This window comes from Artemia franciscana, chromosome 9 (genome assembly GCF_032884065.1).
Source record: "Artemia franciscana chromosome 9, ASM3288406v1, whole genome shotgun sequence".
NCBI classification, from domain to species: Eukaryota; Metazoa; Arthropoda; class Branchiopoda; order Anostraca; family Artemiidae; genus Artemia; species Artemia franciscana.
In genome coordinates this window covers 40,410,458-40,431,032 of record NC_088871.1, presented here as the reverse complement: position 1 = coordinate 40,431,032, position 20,575 = coordinate 40,410,458, and the positions used below count along the sequence as shown (strand labels likewise).

Genomic DNA, 20,575 nt, shown 5'->3' with positions numbered 1-20,575 from the left:
ACGCTGGTAGCAAATTAGAGAAAATTCTATACTTAAACGAATTAATATAAAATTTAATCAACCGAAAAAACAGTAGAATTTTTAATTGCTGGTAACTAGATCTTGCCAAACCTCAGGACAAATCGTTTGTCAAAACTTTAACAGCATTACTTAGTAACACACGGAGCAGGCTTAAATAACTAGTGAAGATTGACGACTAACCAGAAACACAACACAAGAGGCACTGATGAATAAGAGATAAACGCAATGTCCTGATAACTATTCGAGAAAAAACTTGCCAACCTCCTTAGAATTACAACATTTTTGGCTGTTTTAATACTATGAATGTAATATTGTTTTGAAACTTACTCATTTATCTGCCGTGACATTAAGAAACTAGACGATACTTTTCCGTTTTATATAACGTTCTAGCCCTATTTCTTCAGCCCATAGATAATAATTTACATTTTTGCCATATAAAAGGAAAACTGATTTCTTCAGTTTGTTCGTCCGCATCCATCTCTCGATAATCACCAATTTTTTTTCAAGCTATTCATAAAGTCAGCTTCTATTTTAACAGGTATTATAAATTTAATGGATATATTATAAATTATATTTTAATAGATATTATAAATCAGGAAAACTTAGGAGTATTGCCTGCATCCTACCGTTATTGCTCCCCAGCGTCGACAGCTGTTTACGATATCCACTTAAATTATTTATATGCACAAAAAACAACAGCAAACCCTAAAGAGATCCTTGAGTGATACCAGGCTGTCCAACCTTCTCTTATGACAAGACTGACTCTAGTCGTACTCTTTATGTTCTTCCTTTTGACGAATAGAGTTATCAATCTTAAGCTGTCAAACGGCTTCCATCTTTCATAAGCTAAGCCAATAAAATTTGATAGTTAAGACAACTAAATCTTCATAATACCCATACAATTGAAAACTTTTTTTAAAACTTGAATGTATAAAATCATCATTAAAAATTTTTAAATATATTAATGCATGCTCTGTATAAACATTTTGTCTAAAACTGAACTGACAACTGTCCAGTGAAAAAAGCCTCATTTTTTAAAATAATCTACCAATCTAAATAAATCAGCTTTTCAAAAAATACGAGCCTTTCAAGAAATAATTGGAAGTAGAGGCATCAGGCGGAGTTTTTTTTTTATATCTTCCTTATACCTTCTTTAATTCAGAGGAATAGGTAACACACTTTTAAAACAATGAAGATATATTGCAAATTTGAAACATTTATTAAACAGGTTCAAAAAATTACTCGACATAGTCTGGTAAACATTTTCTACTATGTGAACATTTCTTACAATTTGAACATTCAGAAGGTCGATTCCAGCTGCAGATTTTTTCATAATTTTCAATGCACCCTCAACTTGATGTGGCCTCACTGGTTTAAAATAAAGTGCTGTATCGCTTGCTTTAGGAAGGGAATCCTAGAGTGTACCATTGACAATTTAAGCCCTACTTCTGAAAATGGGTACATAAGCCATTAGCCACCTAATTATCTGACTCATAGGCTGATTACCAAGAATTTTGTTTCGCAGGTAGTGGGTGCCTAATAAAAAAAAAGGGCCTAAAATCACCAAAAAAATAAGTTAAAACCACACGACACCGAAAAGTTTCAGAAAGTCGACAAAAAGTGTTGTTAAATTTGGCAGGTTGGTTTTGCTCATTGTGTTGCAGAGCAACACTACTGCTTTCGTAGTTTTTTTTTTGTTTTGTTTTTTTTTTTTTTCACCGTGATCAGCGACCTGTAGCTCCGAAGTGGTAAGAGTTAAAAATTTGAGATTTTTCAGAGGGAAGGGAATCGTGAAACAGAGTAAAAAAGTTCCAGAGAAGTTCCTAAAATTTCTAACAGTTTTCCATAAAAAAAAAATAAAACCGTTTTTTTCTTAGAAACTGTGCGTTCGATGTTTGGCGTCAAGTTAAGACGACCCCAGCTTCGGAAATAAACTTGTTAGAAATACAGTTATGCTGAACTCATGTAGAACTTTCATTTTTCTCCTCGAGAACCGGAGCACAAAATTCCGTAGCTCTTACAGATTTCCCGGAAATAATTCCGGAAATCCATCTCGTTCCGATTTTTTTTGGAATTTTCTCAAATTTTCGATTTTGATGTTTCTTATATTTTTATCGAGTAGTGCTATGAAAAGTATGCAAGAAGAATTGAAGTGTTCTATATACCAAGTTGCTTCGTTCTCTAAGAAATAATTTCCGAAGTTTCGACGTTCTAGAGGTAACTTCTGTTCTGGACCAGCTAGAATTTTTTTTCCAACGCGGTTCGACAGGTCTCGATCTCCTAACAACTGGAGCTTACAATAGTTTCTCCGAAATAAAATTCCTTCTTTGGGTTTTTCTATTTGGAAGTTTTGTCATGCCCTCGGGGCAATTTAAATTTTTGGGTGAATTTGGTTTGTTTTATATTTTCCTAGTTTAGACCATCAGAAGTTAAGCAGAAAACTATAAGACGTTATTTCCGTATCTCTTTCAGATTTCCCGGAAATAATTCCCGAAATGTGCGTCTCGAAACATAATACTTCGAATTGGCGTCCAGTTAAGACGGCCCTAGTTTCGGAAGTAAACGTTTTAGAGATAAAATAATTATGAACTCATATAGAACTTTTATTGATGTTTTCGAGAACTGAAGCATGAAATTCTGTAGCTCTTACAGATTTCCCGGAAATAATTCCGGAAAAGGCAATCTCGTTCCGATTTTTTGAAATTTTCGATTTTGATGTCTATTTTCTTTTTATCGAGTAGTGCTATGAAAGTTATGCAAGAAGAAGTGAAGTGTTCTTTATACCAAGTTGCTTCGTTCTCTTAGAAATAATTTCCGAAGTTTCGACGTTCTAGAGGTAACTTCGGTTCTGGGCCAGCTAGAGTTTTTTTTCTCGTTTATTTCTGGACCAGCTAAACATTTTACCAAACTCAGTTTAGTAGGAGCTCGAAATAAAACCATATCAAAGATGCTTCAAGATAACAATCGAACCCGCATTAGAAAAATGTCCTCTGAAGGACATAATGGAGACTGTTGCTCCGCAACTGTGTCCCGTAGGGCACAGTTGCACGTGTTGCTCCGCAACTGTGCCCTAAGGAACAGGGCACAGTTGCTGCAACACTTCCCGTTGCACAGGCAACGGAGGTCTAGTTTAGTCTCACAGTCTAATGTAACAACACAGGCGAAAAGCAGTAAAATCCTAAAAACTTGAAATCTGCATAAGAGCCAAGAAATATAAGAAACGACCTACGAATAGACCTAAGACGAGTTCAGGGGCAGGGGACTGTTTTCCTTGTGATTTTCTTCCTACAAAGGGATATAATAATAATTTTATTGTATATATTGTTATTTAAGACTGATTTTTGCAGCGGTTGTTTGAATTAGTCGTGGGCTGGAATTTTTAAATTTTCTATTCGTGTGAATATTGTTCATGAACCATTGACTAAAAATCTTTCCCTTGCCCTTGTCTTTCATTTGATTCCTTTACAAATTTCTAGGGTGGTATAAAAAGTTATTTTATGGTTAATGAAGAAAAAATATCCTGAAGAATTTTGATGGATTCCTCATTTTGTCATGAACTTCTTGAATATTCAACTACTCTTTTCCATTTTTTTTCTTTTCCAATAAATTATCTAATGCTTTTGGTCCGAAGTCTAAATACTACCCAGAGCATTGTTTCTTACAATTGGGTCGTGGTCTAAAATTAATTATGAAATAACCTTATACTTACTTTTAGATTTTAATCAAATTTCCGCAAGCAGGCCAAATTAAGAATTTACAAAAATGAAAAATTATCTATCAATAAATAATCTTCGATAGAGATCAGAGATCTCCTGTGATAGAGATTGCAAAAAAGATTTATAATTAGGTTCAGAATTTAATTTATTACAAGAGGGTTTTGAGGTGACTGACTTTATTTTTACCTTTCTTGGGCACCAGCTCAATCAAACTTTAAGTAGCGGTGTACATGAAGTTATTTCTAGTGATTCTCAATTTTTGAAGCTCTCAGAAAGTTTCCTTTGGAACAGGCCAAGCTCATTATTTTGTAAAGTTGACTTAGGAGAGCGTTTTCTGAAAAGGAGTTTTTTAAAGAAAAGTAAATAGCGATGTTAAAACCAAGATTGAGCAGAAACTAAGTCTTTTAAGTCAAACTTAAAACGAACGCAATTGCTGTGAACTAGAAATTGGAATGGATAGCTGTGCCAAACTTGCAGACAATATTTATTACTATGGATAGATAAACCAGACCTAATATGAAAAAAACAAATTTTTATGTCAAACTTATAATGAAAAGAAACTATCATAAATAAAAGGTCCATTAATAGTCCCTTTAAATAAGCTAGTTTCATACTTACAACTTTGGTGCCGGACGGTGTGCAAGAAAAGCTGCATATCAGTGTATCAGATAGTCATGATTACAACTTTGGTGCCGGACGGTGTGCAAGAAAAGCTGTATATCAGATAGTCATGCGTTCTTGGTGCAGGAACTCACAAATTATTACTAAATTCAAACCAGCAGACCCTGAAGTCTCATTTGCCAGACGAATCACAAAACATTGTCGCAGAGTTGAATATCGCCAAAGTCAAAAGGTTTTTGAGATACCCCTTGAAACCTCTCGATTTTTACGGCCTTTACGATAATTTTATGATTTTTATTGTTTGTTTCCTCCATAGTTTTAAATCCCCCGTCCCCCGAAATATATTCTCTAGGACTTGCTCATTATCATCCCTTCAAAAACTGCTAAAAACAGACTTTCTGTATTTTTATTTGATCAATTTGATTACTTTTAGTTACTTATTTATTTGTAGAGAGTAATAAAGGAAATGATGAAAAGGATGTTGTGTGTATTGGGGATGTTATAGTGGAAGATCTTCTCCAAATATTCTGCAGTCCCATGCAGTTAGGACCACCTGGCGTCCAAGAAAAGGTATGACGGCTGTTGCCTCTCTTGCTGAAGTTTTAGATGAGGATTTCGTGAAGTATATGAAGGCCTTTAATCCGTTCTTTTGGAATTAAAAACTTATCCGTTCTACTGGAATTAAAAACTTAAATAAACAGTGTCGCAGAGTTGAATATCTCGACAAAAATATTGCGACAAATAATTGTCGTAGATTTGAATATTGCCAAAAATAATGGGTGCGAGTTTTATGCAGTGATTTATTTCATTTGCCTTCGTAATCTTTTCGTGTTGTTTTTTTCTATTTTGTTTTATTATGCTCCCTGTTGTTGTTTTTTTTTATGACAGGTTCGCAAATAGTTAAATAGTTTTAACTACCTATGGCTACAAATCTACATTTTTTTTTCTTAATAAATGAACTGATTTTGTTTTACTTGTTTACAATTGTATTGACCAGCCATGTATAAAGTGGCGATGGGGGGCTTTTGAGATTCCCCTCGAAACCTCTCGATTTTAAAGTTTGTACGATAATTTTAGGATTCTTCATATTTTGTTTCCTTCATAGTTTTGAATTCCCCATCCCCCGAAATGTATTCTCTAAGAGGTGCTTATTATCGTCTCTTCAAAAACTGTTAAAACAGAGTTGTTTTATTTTTATAATAAATGGTCAATTTGATTACTTTTAGTTACTTATTTATTTATAGAGAATGATAAAGGAAATGTCGAAAGAGGATACTATGTGCATTGGGGATGCTGTAGTGGAAGATCTTCTCCAAATATTCCGCAGTCCCATGCAGTTAGGACCACCTGACGTCCAAAAAAATGCTATGATGGCTGTAGCCTCTCTTGCTGAAGTTTTAGGCGACGATTTCGTGAAGTATATGGAGGCTTTTAGTCCGTTCCTTTGTACTGGAATTAAAAACGTAGATAAATCTGGTGTGAGTTCTTGCTATTTACTTTTGTTGATTCATCAGTTTTATTTTGAAATGCTTTTGCTGGTTTTTCTACTGAAGTCCTTCAGAATAGGGGCCAGAAATGGCTATTGGGCCTGAAGAATAGGGAAAATTTTGTGAACTATGAAAGATTAACTGCATGCATTTCGTATATAATAACAATCTGTAAGTAGTGAAGGTTGTTTTCCAATATCAAATTTTCTTTGGTGATAATCTCTTGGAAATTCACACTAGAACATTTTCTTTGGATGATTAATTTTTTTTAGTGTCAGAACTCATTTATGTGTGCTATGATATTGTGCTATGTACTGTATATATGTTTTACCTCTGCTGGAATAATGGAATGTATAACTAGTAAGCAAATGCACACTAAAAACATAATTATAGTTTAAATTTCTTTATGAAGTATTTGACACAAATATTTATTACAAGGGACATTTAAAAAATATTTGGAATTTCCTTCAACAAGGTAGTGTCAGTGGTTTTGTAGAACTTCAAGCGAATTGTACTTTAGAATTTTAAAATGCCAAAAACACTGTAACAGGAGCCTTTTATACAGGTATTTCAAGGAAATTGAGAGAAGAATCAGCTAAAAAGCGTTTTGGCAAACTCCATCATGAAATCCTCTTCTACTGTACGTTCCAACGCATTCTTCACGTGTTAAAAAAGAATAGCCGAGACATTTTACTCGGGAATTACTGTCGCATCCACTGTATTATTCAAATCGAGCTCTGTTTGAAATTTTTTAATTCTCAAAACGGTGATGATAGTTGTGGGGCGTTCAATTTGATAGCAGTGATGAAGCAAAACATGCACAAAAAAATGCCTTGTATTGGGGTCTTCAGGCTTCTTCAAAATGATCAAGAAGTATGGAGTAGTGCACCAGCCTTGACGTAGTTTATGTCGAAACATAGATCCATTGTAATAGAAAAGTTAAAAAGCATCACATAATTCTGCGTATGTTTTGAATGCCCATTGTATTTGAAACTGTTTAGTGTTTAAAATTATATTTTCTCTGCTGTTGTGATATCATTATATAGTATCAAAAAACTCATAACTTGAGACACTACCAGCACTACCAGTTAAACGACACTACCAGCAGAGACGGAACTTTCGGCCTAAAAATAGAACTTTGCTATTTCTGATTTATATATGTATACTAGCTGTTGCGGTGGTGCTTCGCGCCACCCCAACACCTAGCTGGTGGGGGCGCTTCGCCCCCCCAAGACCCCCCCCCGCGCGCGTAAGTCGTTACGCGCCATATTAGTTACGCGCCATTTTAGTTGTGCCCCTGTGTCCCACCTGTGAATATAGATAGATATATATATGTTTTTAACTACGTAAAACTTGCGAATATACAACATTCTTCGCTGTCCCATTGTCCGTGCATATAAATAGATTGTCAGGTTTACCGACTCTTGAATGTGCAACATATAATTGTCCATGGCAAAAACAATCCGTATTCAGATCTATACCTCACTATTCTAATGATTGCCCTTGAGCTTTGTTGATGGTGATTGCTAATCGAGCATTCCCTGTGTCCCCGTCGTCATTTATGTATCCCCCTGTGCCCCTTGGCGTCTCCGTTGTAGTTGTGTCCCTGTGTCCCGGTCGTTATTTATATTCCCAGTGTCCCGGTTGTCAGTTGTGTCCCGGTGTCCCAGTCTGTAATTTCTCTTTGAGCGTCCCGGTCGTCATTTATATTCCCTGTGTCCCGGTGTCCCGGTCGTTATTTGTGTCCCGGTTTATAATTTATCTTTGAGTGTCCCGGTCGTCATTTATATTCCCTGTGTCCCGTTCGTCATTTATGTCCCAGTTTCCCGGTCTGTAGTGTCATCTTATGATGACGTCATATACAAAGCCTTATATACTTATAATGACGTCATATGTAAACCCACAAACAAACATGCATACATACAACTTATATATATATATATATATATATATATATATATATATATATATATATATATATATATATATATATATATATATATATATATATATATATATATATATATATATATATATATATATATATAGTTTTTTAGTTTTTCTTTTTTTTTAGTTTTGCAGCTTTTTTAGTTTTTTTAGCTTTATTTCTTTTTCATTTTTTCCTTTTTTTAAAGTTTTTTCTATTTCAGTTTTTTCTTTTTTAGCTTTTTTTGCGCCATATTAGTTACGCGCCATTGTAGTTCTGTCCCTGTGTCCCACCAGTGAATATAGATAGATATATATATATATATATGTTTTCAACTACGTAAAACTTGCGAATACACAACATTCTTCGCTGTCGTATTGTCTGTGCATATAAATAGATTGTCAGGTTTACCGACTCTTGAACATGCAACATATAATTGTCCATGGGAAAAACAATCCGTATTCAGATCTATACCTGATTATTCTAATGATGTGTCCCTGTGTCCCGGTCGTCATTTATATTCCCTGTGTCCCGGTCGTTATTTGTGTCCCGGGGTTCCAGTCTGTAATTTCTCTTTGAGTGTCCCGGTCCTCATTTATATTCCCGGTGTCCCGGTCTGTAATTTTGTCAGTCGACAAACAACTTCATGACGGAATAATATCAATCTTTATAACGACGTCAGTCGACACACAAACATGACGTCAGTCAACACACAAACAAACAACTTATTTATATATATATATATATATATATATATATATATATGGGTTCTTTTTCCCTTATAGGTTTGTCAAGCAGCTATTGGAACTGTCAAGAATATTTGTCGTGCGATGGGTTCAAGAGTCCATCCATACTGCAAGGACATTATGAGTGCCCTCACTGAAAGCTTGAACGTAAGAAATTTATTATCTCTTCCTCCTCCAATTTCTGCAATTGAGCAGATCTTTAAAACAATCAAGAAGTATCAAGGACATCAAAATTACTGTTTTCCATCCTTTCCTCCCCACCTGGGCCGGTTTTGGGTTCATTCATATCTGAAAACCATGACTTAAAGTTTTTATTTTGGTTTTCTAAAATTACAAAGTTTTACAGCAGTACCATATTTCCGTCTGTTTTGCCATTTGGGGTGATGAAGATAAATAAGTTAAACTAATTAGTTAAATTTGACAACGCTTTTCGTTCCTAAAAATCCAAATATTAACAGTCTGTTGATTCGCAAAGACATCTGCGCCTTCAAAGAAAAGCTACAGCTTCTTAAGCTGTTAAGTATCATATGTATTTAGCATATTTTCTGCTGATTTTTCACCCGTTTCCTTTTTTTTGAATTTGTCACCTGTTACTACCAAAACTTGCATGACTAAAAATGGAAGTCTATTTATTTGTTAATTAATTCCAAAGGGCGGTAAGCTTTACCAAGCTTGTCCTTTTTAAGCAATGTATGTATGGTTGGTTAATCATAATTGGACTTGATTTTACTGTCATCGGTACTTAAAGTTAACGCAACATTAAACTCCAGGCGAAATCATAGGCAGCTCTGCATAAATAAAGAGTGAAGTGGGCACAATGTACTGTTTATATTTTTTGTGGCTCTTGGTATTTATCAAGTGTTATGTAGCGATCGCAAATTCTGTCGGTCTGTCTGTTTGTCCTGGTTTTGCTAGTTTAGGCACTTCCAGTTAAGCTAGGACGATGAAATTTGGCAGACGTATCAGGGACCAGACCACATTAAATTAGAAATAGTCGTTTCTCCGATTCGACCATCTGGGGAGGAGTAGGGGACAGTTCATTCGGAAAAATTGGAAAAAATTAGGTGTTTTTAACTTTTTAACGAACGGGGATCAGATCTTAATGAAATTTGATATTCAGAAGTATATCGTATCTTAGAGCTCTTATTTTAAATCCCGACCGGATCCGGTGACATTGGGGAGAGTTCGAGAGGGGGGGGTTTACCTAAAATCTTGGAAAACCCTAGGAGTGGAGGGATCGGGATGAAACTAGGTTGTAAAAATAAGCAGAAGTCCCAGATACGTGATAGACATAACCGGAACGGATCCGCTCTCTTTGGGGGAGTTGGGGGGAGGGTAAATTCTGAAAAATTAGAAAAAAAGAGGTATTTATAACTTACGAATGAGTGATCGGATCTTAATGAAATTTCATATTTAGAAGGACCTCGTAACTCAGATCTCTTATTTTAAATCCCGACCGCATCCAATGCCATTGGGGGGGAGTTGGGGTGGGGACCGGAAATCTTGGAAAAGGTTTAGAGTGGAGAGATCAGGATGAAACTTGGTGGGAAGAATCAGCACAAGTCCAAGATACGTGATTGAAATAACCGGACCAGATCCGCTCTCTTTGAAGGAGTTGGGGAGGGGTAATTTGGAAAAATCATAAAAATGAAGTATTTTTAACTTACGAACGGGAGATCAGATCTAAATGAAATTTGTTATTTAGAAGGATTTTGTGCTTCAGAGCTCTTGTTTTAAATCCCGACCAGATCCGGAAATTGGAAATTGAAAGTTCTAGGGGGCTTTTTAGGTTTAAAGTGATTGGAGGGTGACCGGCCCCCTGCGCTAAGCCTTTCTCCAAACATATCCAATCAAAATTTTGAGGTTGCCATTTTGTTCAGCATAGTTGAAAGGTCCATTAATTTTGTATTTGGGGATGCCAACCACCAAAAGCTGTCAGGGCAAGGGTTGTAAGTTATTTACTTCGCCACTTGTTTACATATAGTGGATATTACTGAGAAAGTTGGACATGTTTGACCTTTACTTTCAAAAAAGACGAAGGGCATTCGGAAAGGCTATTCAGAAGGGCATTCAGGAAGAATTTCTATGGGAGTGTCGAATTAATCAAAATACGTTATGAACATATAGGCTGCCAAAAGTGCATAACTCAGGAATGACTGAGTATATTAATTTGAAACTTTCAGGAAATGACAAGGAGATGATCAATTGACCGAAAAGGCAATATGTGCAATATTTGCAGTTTACTACTACTGCTGCAGCTATCACTACTACTACCACTACCTTCACTAATACTGCTGCTTCTGTAGTGTGTACCACCAAGGCTCAGGGTATTCAAGCGATTATCTAGTAACATGTTGAGGGGAAGACATGTTAAAGAAGTTCAGAAACTCATATTCTATGGATAGGGAACATGAAATTAATTGAAATAGAATTTATTTACTTAGGCAGAAAGGAATGAGCACATGGAAAGGGAGTAGGGCTCATGATTAGCACTACTCCCTCGTGATTAAGGAAGCTTTTAAGTCTGTTTTGGTTGGGAAGATATTGATAATAGAATATTAGTCGCTCATTTTATGACTAAAAAATGCACGGTATCAGTCATAGTAGTATATGTCCCTTTAGAACCAAATGACGGAGATTATGGTGATTCAGGTCGATTTCACTTACAGGTACAGGAAATAATAGGTAGGGTCCTTGATAGAAATTTGGTGTTTCCATTTGGAGATTTAACACCCAGGTTGGTAGAAATAGAGGTAAATTATGTCCAAGCCAAGGCAAATTTGGTGTAGGAAAAGAAAATAGTAATGGCTATAGAATGCTGCAATTATGTAGATATAACAATCTAGTTGTAACCAATATAGCATTTAGTCACAAAATGGCCCATAAGTTAACTTGGTATTCACATGATGGTAAGACATTAAACCTTATTGATAATGCTATTGCAAACCAAAGACTGGCTGGATAAATATAAGATACTAGGGTATATTAGAGTGCTGTTACATTTCTTAAAAGTAAAGATCACCATCTAGTAGTGTTTGGGGTTGCTACCGTCATACCGAGAAGCTATGACGTAGGTAGATTCTGGGATAAGAATTTAAAAGAAATTTTCCGGTAACAGTCGGATACTAAACTGGAGAGTTTAAAATTTGACAACTAGAAGACGGACGGAATAATTTTGGAAAAATAGTTTGTGAAGTCGCTGATGGTGTGTAATGGAAGACAGTTAGGAATGCATCTAGATATATTAGTACAAATATTTTATGTTTAATAGAGAGGAGGGGCTTGTACAAGATTATTTGAGTGATAGATCATATGAAAATGAGAAGAATGTGATGAAAGTAGAGAAGCAATACAAAGTGAACTAAGGATGTGTGAAGTGGAGGCCATGGATAAAATTGCTGAAGATCTGGAGTATGCAGCTAGACGGCATAATAGTAAAAGATTACAATAGTATGTTAACAAATTTAGAGGGAGCAGTCAACATGAATTTTCCCTAGTTAAAGATAGGAACAGGGCCACAAATATTGTTAAGGATGAGACGGGTAAAACGTTTTGAGAACTTGCTAAACCGTGATAGAGCTGCAGGAGTAGATACAGAGGAGAATGAAGATGCTTTTTACACATTGGATGTGAGTGGAAGATATATTTTGTAAGAAAGATTTAGTGACAGTACAAAAAAGATCAAAAAATTAAGCCCAGATGCTAATAGTGTGGTAAATGAGCTTCTTAAATATGTTGACTTTAACGTATTTACAAGTTACTGAAGATTATGAATATGATTTTAGAAAAAGGGATTCCACCTGTATGAAAACCCTAATTAAACCCTTGTATAAGAAAGGTGATAATAGTGAGTGTGGCAATTATACAGGCATTAGCCTGGTTTATGTAGGTAGCAAATTATATAGTATGATGACGGCAGCAGTCCCAAGCCTGTGTAAAAGAGGAGGGTTGGGCAGTTGGTTTGCACCCCACTCCTGGGATCTAAAGGGAAAACCCGACAGAGAAACTTAACTGCAACCGAAACATCCAAAGAAAATAATAGTGGTCCGATTTCAACGACAACGACCAATGCTTGCCCCTGGACAAGATTTATAAATGCGAAATAGAAACTGAAAACAGGATTCTGGAATGTGCGAACACTCGCAGAACCTTCCAAACCAGAACAATTGGAAAAATAGGTGACACGATACAACATTGATATTCTTGCTTTGTCAGAGGTTCGATGGCTTGGAAGTGGTAGACAGAGGTCACCTGGAGGGTTCACAATAATGTTTAGTGGGCCTGAAAAGAAACGACAACACGGGGTAGTCATTATTCTTTCGGGAAAAGTGTCAAAATACATCGTTAATTAGAAACCTATCAACCCCAGATTGATATCTATAAGACTAAATGGAGACCTTGCAAAGATGACATTAATTGCTTCTTATGCACCCACAAATGATGCAGGAGATGAAATAAAGGAAGAACTCTACAATGACTTAAATGCCATAATCAAGGAAGTGCCTTTGCATGATATCAAATGTCTGGCATGTGATTTTAATGCCAAAGTTGGAAACGACCGAGCTCATTGCCCTGAAGTCATGGTAAACGAAGGTCATGGTACTAGAACAGAAGTTCAAATTAGTTAGATGGAAGTATATTAACTGAGTGTTAAGCTTGAAGTAAAAGCTCTCTTTTTTGGATAAATTTGCTTATACTCCAAAGGCAAAACAACAGAACTAGCAAAAGGCGAAAAAATAACAAAGAAAGAAACAACTTAGCGCAGGAAAGTGACAAAGGAGGCTACCCTGAGGTGAAATAATCACAGCACTGTCAAACACAAAAATCAATCAAGTGAGACTAGAAAACAGCCAGTTGTAAACGATTGTAATATATCGAAACCGTAATAAATTGAAACATATGTGTTTTCGGATTAAACCCGTTTTTTCCAAAGTATTCCTATTAATCAGGATTGGCTTGTAAGATCCATAAATTTATGCTTATATTCAATTAATTAGGAAAGCTCTAGCGTAATTTGTTTTCTTTCACGCTTTTGTAAATATGCTAGTTTATAAAGGGTTATGAGGTGCTCCACCGTCATCCAGTCTCTGAAATAAATTCTACACAAAAAGAATCTGGTTACAAGATTCCAAGTTTATTTCATATGAGTTTTATATTCTAATTTGAACGTTTATTATTTTGTTTTCCCTTTATAGAATGCAAGTTCTACCTCTTTATTGAAGCCTGAAATTATGGTCGTGTTTGGAGACGTAGCCTGGGCAATCAAGACCGAGTTCCAAATTTATTTAGAGGTCGTTCTCACCTTGATTAGAGCTCAACTGGGCTTTATATATAAGGAAGCTACTAGGGTAAGTATTTCCGGCTTACTTTTCTCCTTTTACAGAAAATAATTCTGATTGGTCTTTAAAAGAAGAATGAAAGGGGCTACAAAGCAAGTACTCGTGTGTTCTATAACACGAGATAATAAAATAATGACATGTTATAATTATATATATAATCAATATTCACCAAAACTAAAAATGGAATTCTCACGATAAGTGCTATACCGGTAGTATTGGCTTTTTATGTTGATTCTAAATGTATAAAAAAATTTCAGTTTTTTCCCAAAACGAAAAATCTGAGAAAATTTCTCTGATTTTTGATCAGGAGATGTGCCAACCATTAGGTTGGCCAAGTCCTTTCCGAGTAAAGTATTTGGTTGTAATACCCACCTTGATTAAACATGTTGATTGAATTGAACTGCTTTTGTAATTAAAACCAAAAATAGATAAAATATTAAATAAATAAAAGTAAATGTGCTGACCAAGAAACAAAACACTGAAAAGAAGTATTTTTAAAAATAAAGGTGGAAGAATTTGGGGGTGAGGAACTCCCTTCAGTCCGGTAAGTCCGAGTGGGTTACCCAAATACAAACAGTATTTTAGGTTTAACATTACAGCATTGAATTTACAATGGCGTATATTGCTATTTCTCCTTAATTCGCAATGTCTTAAGTGTTGGATGGTCAAGCGCCAACTATCTTGGGGAAAAGGTTGGGAAATCCTTTTAATTCTTTTTCTCTTGCTGTGTTTATCATGGCTGTTTTTGGCACTAATTGAATGGGTAAATTGCGATAATTGATTGATAATTGTATGCTCGGATGGACTGCCATAACGGTTTCTCTGCCTGTAAACATGGTCATGGAGACATTGATATGCAAAATGCACCTGCTGGGGACTTTGAAAATTCTCAGCTCTTTCAACAATGTTGCCATATAATTTATTTGTCCCAAAGCAAAAAACACATAGCTGCCAAAGTTGCCGAAGCTGCCAAAGCTGCCAAAATCTAAGCAAAATTGATAAAATATATGTGCCATTCATAGGGGATTTCCAAAATAGCTTTAAATACTGCTACCCTGCATTTTGCGATTTTTTTGGTGTTCCGGGGCCTTTGAAGGCATAGGGGGCGTTAGCCTTTTCCTGTTTGGTGTAGTGTCTGTTTGTTTTAAAATTGACTTGATTATTTATAGTAATCTATGTATGTTTGTTTGTTAATTGATAGAAAATTATGTTTGATTTGCGCTGGAATTACTATTCAACTTCATTTCTGCCCATCTTAGGTTTAATGCAGCTCTTTACTTTTCTATGAAAAACTTTTTATGGAAATTGTTTTTAAATTAATGTCTGCTCATTTTTAATTGAAATGGTTATTTTTATTGGTTTGTAAAATAATTATTTGTAAAGTCTTTTTTCAGTGTTTTTAAGTTTTTGGTGACTGTAAATAAGGAACGACTCCGGCCAATTTTGACTCTTTCTCTCAACTCTACTTTTTAAAACAGTGAAATTTCGTCAAAAATTTTTCTTTAACTCCAGTACTTTAATTCCTAAGCAGAAAAACTGGAAAGGCGGAGCGCCACCAAACAGCTTGAAATTATATATATATATATATATATATATGTATATACACACACACACACACACACATATATATATATATATATATATATATATATATATATATATATATATATATATATATATATATATATATATATATATATATATATGAAATCAGGATTTTATTGGGCCGGTACTTGACATCGTTTCTTGGTTAAGCCTGTGCATGTTTTAAATAAGAACTAGATATTAAATACAAAAACCAAGTATTTTTAACGGAAATTAAGGAGCAAAATCGAAACCTGAAACGAACGAAAATTATTCCGTTATACGGAATAATTATTCCTTATATGCGGAGCGCTTCCTCCTCCTCAACTCCTCCCTGTTTCCGCTAATGTTTGATTTTTTTTTTATTCTGTAATAACTGCTGAAGTGAAGGGGCCGTTAAATTTTAATTAGAAACTTTTTCAAAGTACTAAGAAACATAGAGGGACGAGCGAAGAGTTGAGGAGAGGGCAGCTCCTATCATATACGGAAAATTTGTATTCATTTTAGGTTGAAATGTTGCTTCTTATTTTCAGTTGACAAACTTGTTTTTTGTATTCAATCAAAACAGTTCGTGGTAACGAACTGTAGTAAGGAGCGACCCGGCTCAATAGTAACCAAAAATCTAAAAAAACGGAATTTTGATACCAATAGTTGCATCAAAAGAATCCCGTTTTAATGCTGATTTTAAATATATAAGTTTTATCTAGTTTAGTTTTATCCTTAAAAGTCATGGTTAAAATTCATGGTTAAAAGTCATCCCTTAAAATCATTTACTGTTTTAAAAAGTAGAGTTGGGAGAAAAAGACAAACTTTAGTGTAAAGAGCGGGGCGCTGAGGAGGGAAAAGCCCCTTTCATATACGGAGTAATTTCTGTTCGTTTTAAGTTTTAATGTTGCTCCTTACTTTCAGTTAAAAAAACTTTTTTTCATTTAATCTCCTTAAGAATCAATATTTGTCTTGCTATTGATATTTTTGTCAAAATTTTGGAACAAATTTTAATGATAGCTGTGCAATAAACTGTGGACGGACGGGTCCACATGTTACATTATTTAAATTAATGGAATGAAAATCTGTATAATCTTTGGGCTAACATAGGATTGATGCCATTCTTGCCACCATTATGTTATAACATTGAATAAATACAAATATGAATCGACACATACTCTTAACATGCCCTGAAAGTTTTAACTTGATTTGTTTAGCTGTTCCTGAGATATTGCAAATGCACCCTTCTAACAAACTTGAATGCACATTGTGTCTTTTAGCTGTATACCCTTAGCTGTTCCTGAGATATTGCAGATACGCACTTTTGAAAACCTGGATCTCTAAGTCAGAAACTCTTCTAATTTAATTCAACATCCTCCTCAACATTCCCTGAAAGTTCCAACTTAATAAGGCTTACTGTTCTTCTGATATCACAGGTATGCCGTTTTCACAACCTTGGACGCACATAGTGTCTTTTGATTTGGATAAACATCAGTAAAAACCTGTCCTGAAAGTGCCTATGCAAAACCCTTAGCTGTTTCAACTTTCCCCAAAAATTTTGTGTGAAATCCCTATTTACCTATGATCTCGGTAACTTATTTTCCTCTCTTTTCAGCATAAAAGTGATAATATTGAATGTTTAGTTCGACTCAGGGATTGCTGTTCACAGACCTACGAATTTATTTTTAAATGTTTAAGAGAGGAAATGGGTACACAGATGTTCCTGTCGCTCCTTGCTGATTTTCCAACAATTGTGGAACCCCTGACCAAGATTGCCGAAGACATAAATAGGATTCTGGCTGCTACGCAATATATTGGGTAAGTCAGGTTTTCAATAAATTTACTTTTCAATTAAAGGACGTGTGTATACATTTAATTAGAAAAAATACTATAGAAGTATTTTTTGTTTAGTAAAGACATGCTGATATGTATTTTCTTTGTAAATATCATACTAGGTTTGACTCCCCCTCCCTCCTCCTCGATAAAATAGGAAAATTGTATTGTCATTCAAACTTTTCAGCTAAATGCTTGATGAAGAATAGTTAGATATTTAAATAATTCCCTCATCTTGGCCATATCTTCTTCATTTATTTAGTAGTTAGTTGTTTTCAAAAGCTGTTTATACGAGGAAGCAAGAAAACCAGTACCAAAAACGCTTTTTTAATTTAATTTTCTTTCGGATGTTAAACTTGTTGATAACTTAATTGATTGATTTATTCTGATAATTTCAAAAATAAGATCAAGTAAATGATATGGCCACTACTGTTAGGTCTAATGACCTGTTTGTAGTGGCTAAAAAATGTATAATCGTCACTTGAAAATGTCTGCATTAGTTATGCTAATTTTTACTTCTTTTTAATTAAGGGATTTTTGTATATATTTAGTTAGAAAACATATTGCGAGAAGTATTGTTTCGATTAATGAGGACATGATGATATTCTTTATATGTCCATTCCCTGTAATGGGTTAAATTGCATGGTGACGCATAATACCATCGTGGGAGGATCCTCTACAGGAGGACTAATGCGGCACGGCGTAAGATCCAGATCTGTGGACAACGGCCTCTGCAAAGCGTTGCCTTGACCCTTTCGGGGGGCCTTGTGGTCAACTCTATTCTCTCTTTAGGAGTGGCACCCCTCGAGGAAATTATAGCCTAGTAAACGACACAGTATTCGCACGGGATTCTGATTAATGGATAATCCTTCTGGACTTGGTATGTTTTTACGGGCGTTTTCGGGCTGAAAAACCTCTTCTTGGCTAAGTTATTTACTATGGATTGCCTCCCTGTAGTAGCTTAATATTTGTAGGCATGGATTTATAATGAGTCGGAGGTAATAGGCTTGAGACTGTCTGTGTAGGAAATCGACTTTTGTTCATAGAAGAGCATCGCCAGGTGCTGAAAACTATGTTACAACCAAGATGGGCACAGGATTGCAAAAAGCTTCCATTCATGCTGGAGGTTCCCAGGGACTTCTTGCTGTCCAGTTCTAAGCCGGCTTAACTGCTTTGAGAAGATATTTTGATCCCATCTTGCACTGGTATCCGGGATCATTGCTTTTCCTGAAGCCAAAGTAATTTTAATGATTTAGAGAACATAAAAATTGAAACTTGGAATGTTAAGACGTTAAAAAACAATCATCCTATCGATATTTTGACTTACGAATTCAGATGATTCGAACTGGACTTATTAGGAGTTTCAGAAACCATGTCCCGGGGGTAGGAAGCATGAAATTAGGTACCATAGAATTTGTTTACTCTAGCAGGAAGGACGGGGCACAAAGACAGGGAGTAGAGCTCATGATGAATAAGGAAGCTGCTAAATCTTGTTTAGATTGAGAAGGTATTAATAATAGAATGCTAAGTGCTCTTTTTGTGACTAAAGAGTTAAGGGTAACAGTTATAGTTTTATATGCCTCTTGAGAACCGACAGACTGAGATACTAGTGACTCAGATGAGTTTAACTTACTGTTACAGGAGCAAACAGGCAGGGTCCCAGTTAAAAATACGGTGTTTTACTTGGAGATTTTAACGCCCATGTCAGTAGGAATAAGGAGAGATAGTATCCTAGCCTTGGTAAATTTGGTGTAGTGAAAGAAAACAGTAATGGCTATAGACTTTTGCAATTTTGTAGGTGTAACAATCTAGTTATAACGAATACGGTGTTTGGTCATAAAATAGCCTATAAGTTAACTGCATTCATGTGATGGTAAGACAGCAAACCTTACTGATCATGTTATTGTAAACCGAAGACTGGCAGGGTCAATGCAAGACAGCAGGGTATATAGGAGTGTTGTTATTGACGTTAAAAGTAAAGATCACCATCTAGTAGTGTCTATGGTTAATTTAAAGCTAAAATTTTCTAAGGGTATGCACGTGATGTTGGTAGACTCCAGGATAAGAATCTGAGAGAAGCTTTCCAGGAACAGTTGTATACTAAACTGGAGAGTATAAAATTCGACAATGTGGAAGATGGTTGGATTAAAAACAATTTGTCAAGTTGCTGATGGTGTCTTAGGGAAGAAAGTTAGGACTGCAGGTAGGAAAACTAGTGAAAAAAACTTTATGTTTAATAGAGAGGAGAAGAGGCTTGTACAAGAGTTATCTGAGTGATAGATCATATGAAAACAAAATTGTAAATAAAGTGGAAAAAATTATTAAAATATGAACTAAGGAGGTGTGAAGTGGAGGCCATGGATAAAATTGCCAAGGATCTGGAAGATGCGGCTAGAAAGAATAATAGTAAAATATTTTACTGGTATGTTAATAAATTGAGATGCAGTAGTCAATCCGGACTTTTCCCAGTTAAAGATAAGTACGAAGCTACAATTAGTGACAAGGAAAGAGTTTCAGAGAGATGGGTAGAACATTTTGAGAATGTGCTAAACAAGATAGAGCTGCAGGAAAACGCACAGAGGATACAGAGGAATAGTTTGTGACACGTTGGATGTGAAAGAAGATATGTTTTATGAGGAAGAATTAGTGACAGTATTAAAAGGATTAAAAAATAATAAGGCTTCAGGTGATGATAGTGTGGTAAATGAGTTTCGTAAATATGGTGGTTCTGAGGTTAGAAATAAGTTACTGAAGATTATGAACTTGATTTTTGGAAGGGGAAGTACCTAACGATTTTAGGAAAACCTTAATTAAGCCACTGTATAAGAAAGGTGATAAGAGCGAGCGTGGTAATTATCGAGGCATTAGTCTGGTTTCTGTAGGTAGCAAATTACTTAGTAATATGATACTTTTTGGACTGAGGAGATGCTGTTGACAAAAGTTTTAATAGAAGAACAGTGTGGTTTTAGAAAAGGTAGAGGATGTGACAACCAAATATTCACTCTTAGGTTAAGAATAGAAAGTGTTTGAGTTTTTAAACACCTTTGGTCCTCAATTTTGTAGATTACGAGCAAGTGTTCGATTTTGTTGATAAAAGAGCTTTAACAAAGGTCTTATCCTTGTATGGTATACCAGACAAATACATTAAAGTGATTAGTGCTATGCACGACAATAATACTGCTGCAGTTAAGTTAGGAAATGAGGTTAGCAGCTGGTTTACCTCGATAGTATTATTAGTAAAGACAGTGGGAGCATTGAAGATGTTAAAAGAAGAATAGCCAAAGCTCAGGGAGATTTTTTACAGTTTAAAAATGTT

At 35.3% G+C, this 20,575-nt stretch overlaps 1 protein-coding gene across 5 annotated transcripts in view; it reads left to right on the top strand.

The window, feature by feature from the left end:
• LOC136031412 (uncharacterized) overlaps nt 1–20,575 on the top strand; it is an 89,871-nt gene that overhangs the window by 60,449 nt on the left and 8,847 nt on the right. For all 5 annotated transcript variants that reach the window (XM_065710968.1, XM_065710964.1, XM_065710966.1 and 2 more), the window contains 4 exons: nt 5,603–5,836; nt 8,558–8,665; nt 13,714–13,866; nt 17,042–17,244. In XM_065710968.1, the coding sequence (XP_065567040.1) occupies nt 5,603–5,836; nt 8,558–8,665; nt 13,714–13,866; nt 17,042–17,244 (698 nt within the window). The remainder of the gene's footprint in view (nt 1–5,602; nt 5,837–8,557; nt 8,666–13,713; nt 13,867–17,041; nt 17,245–20,575) is intronic.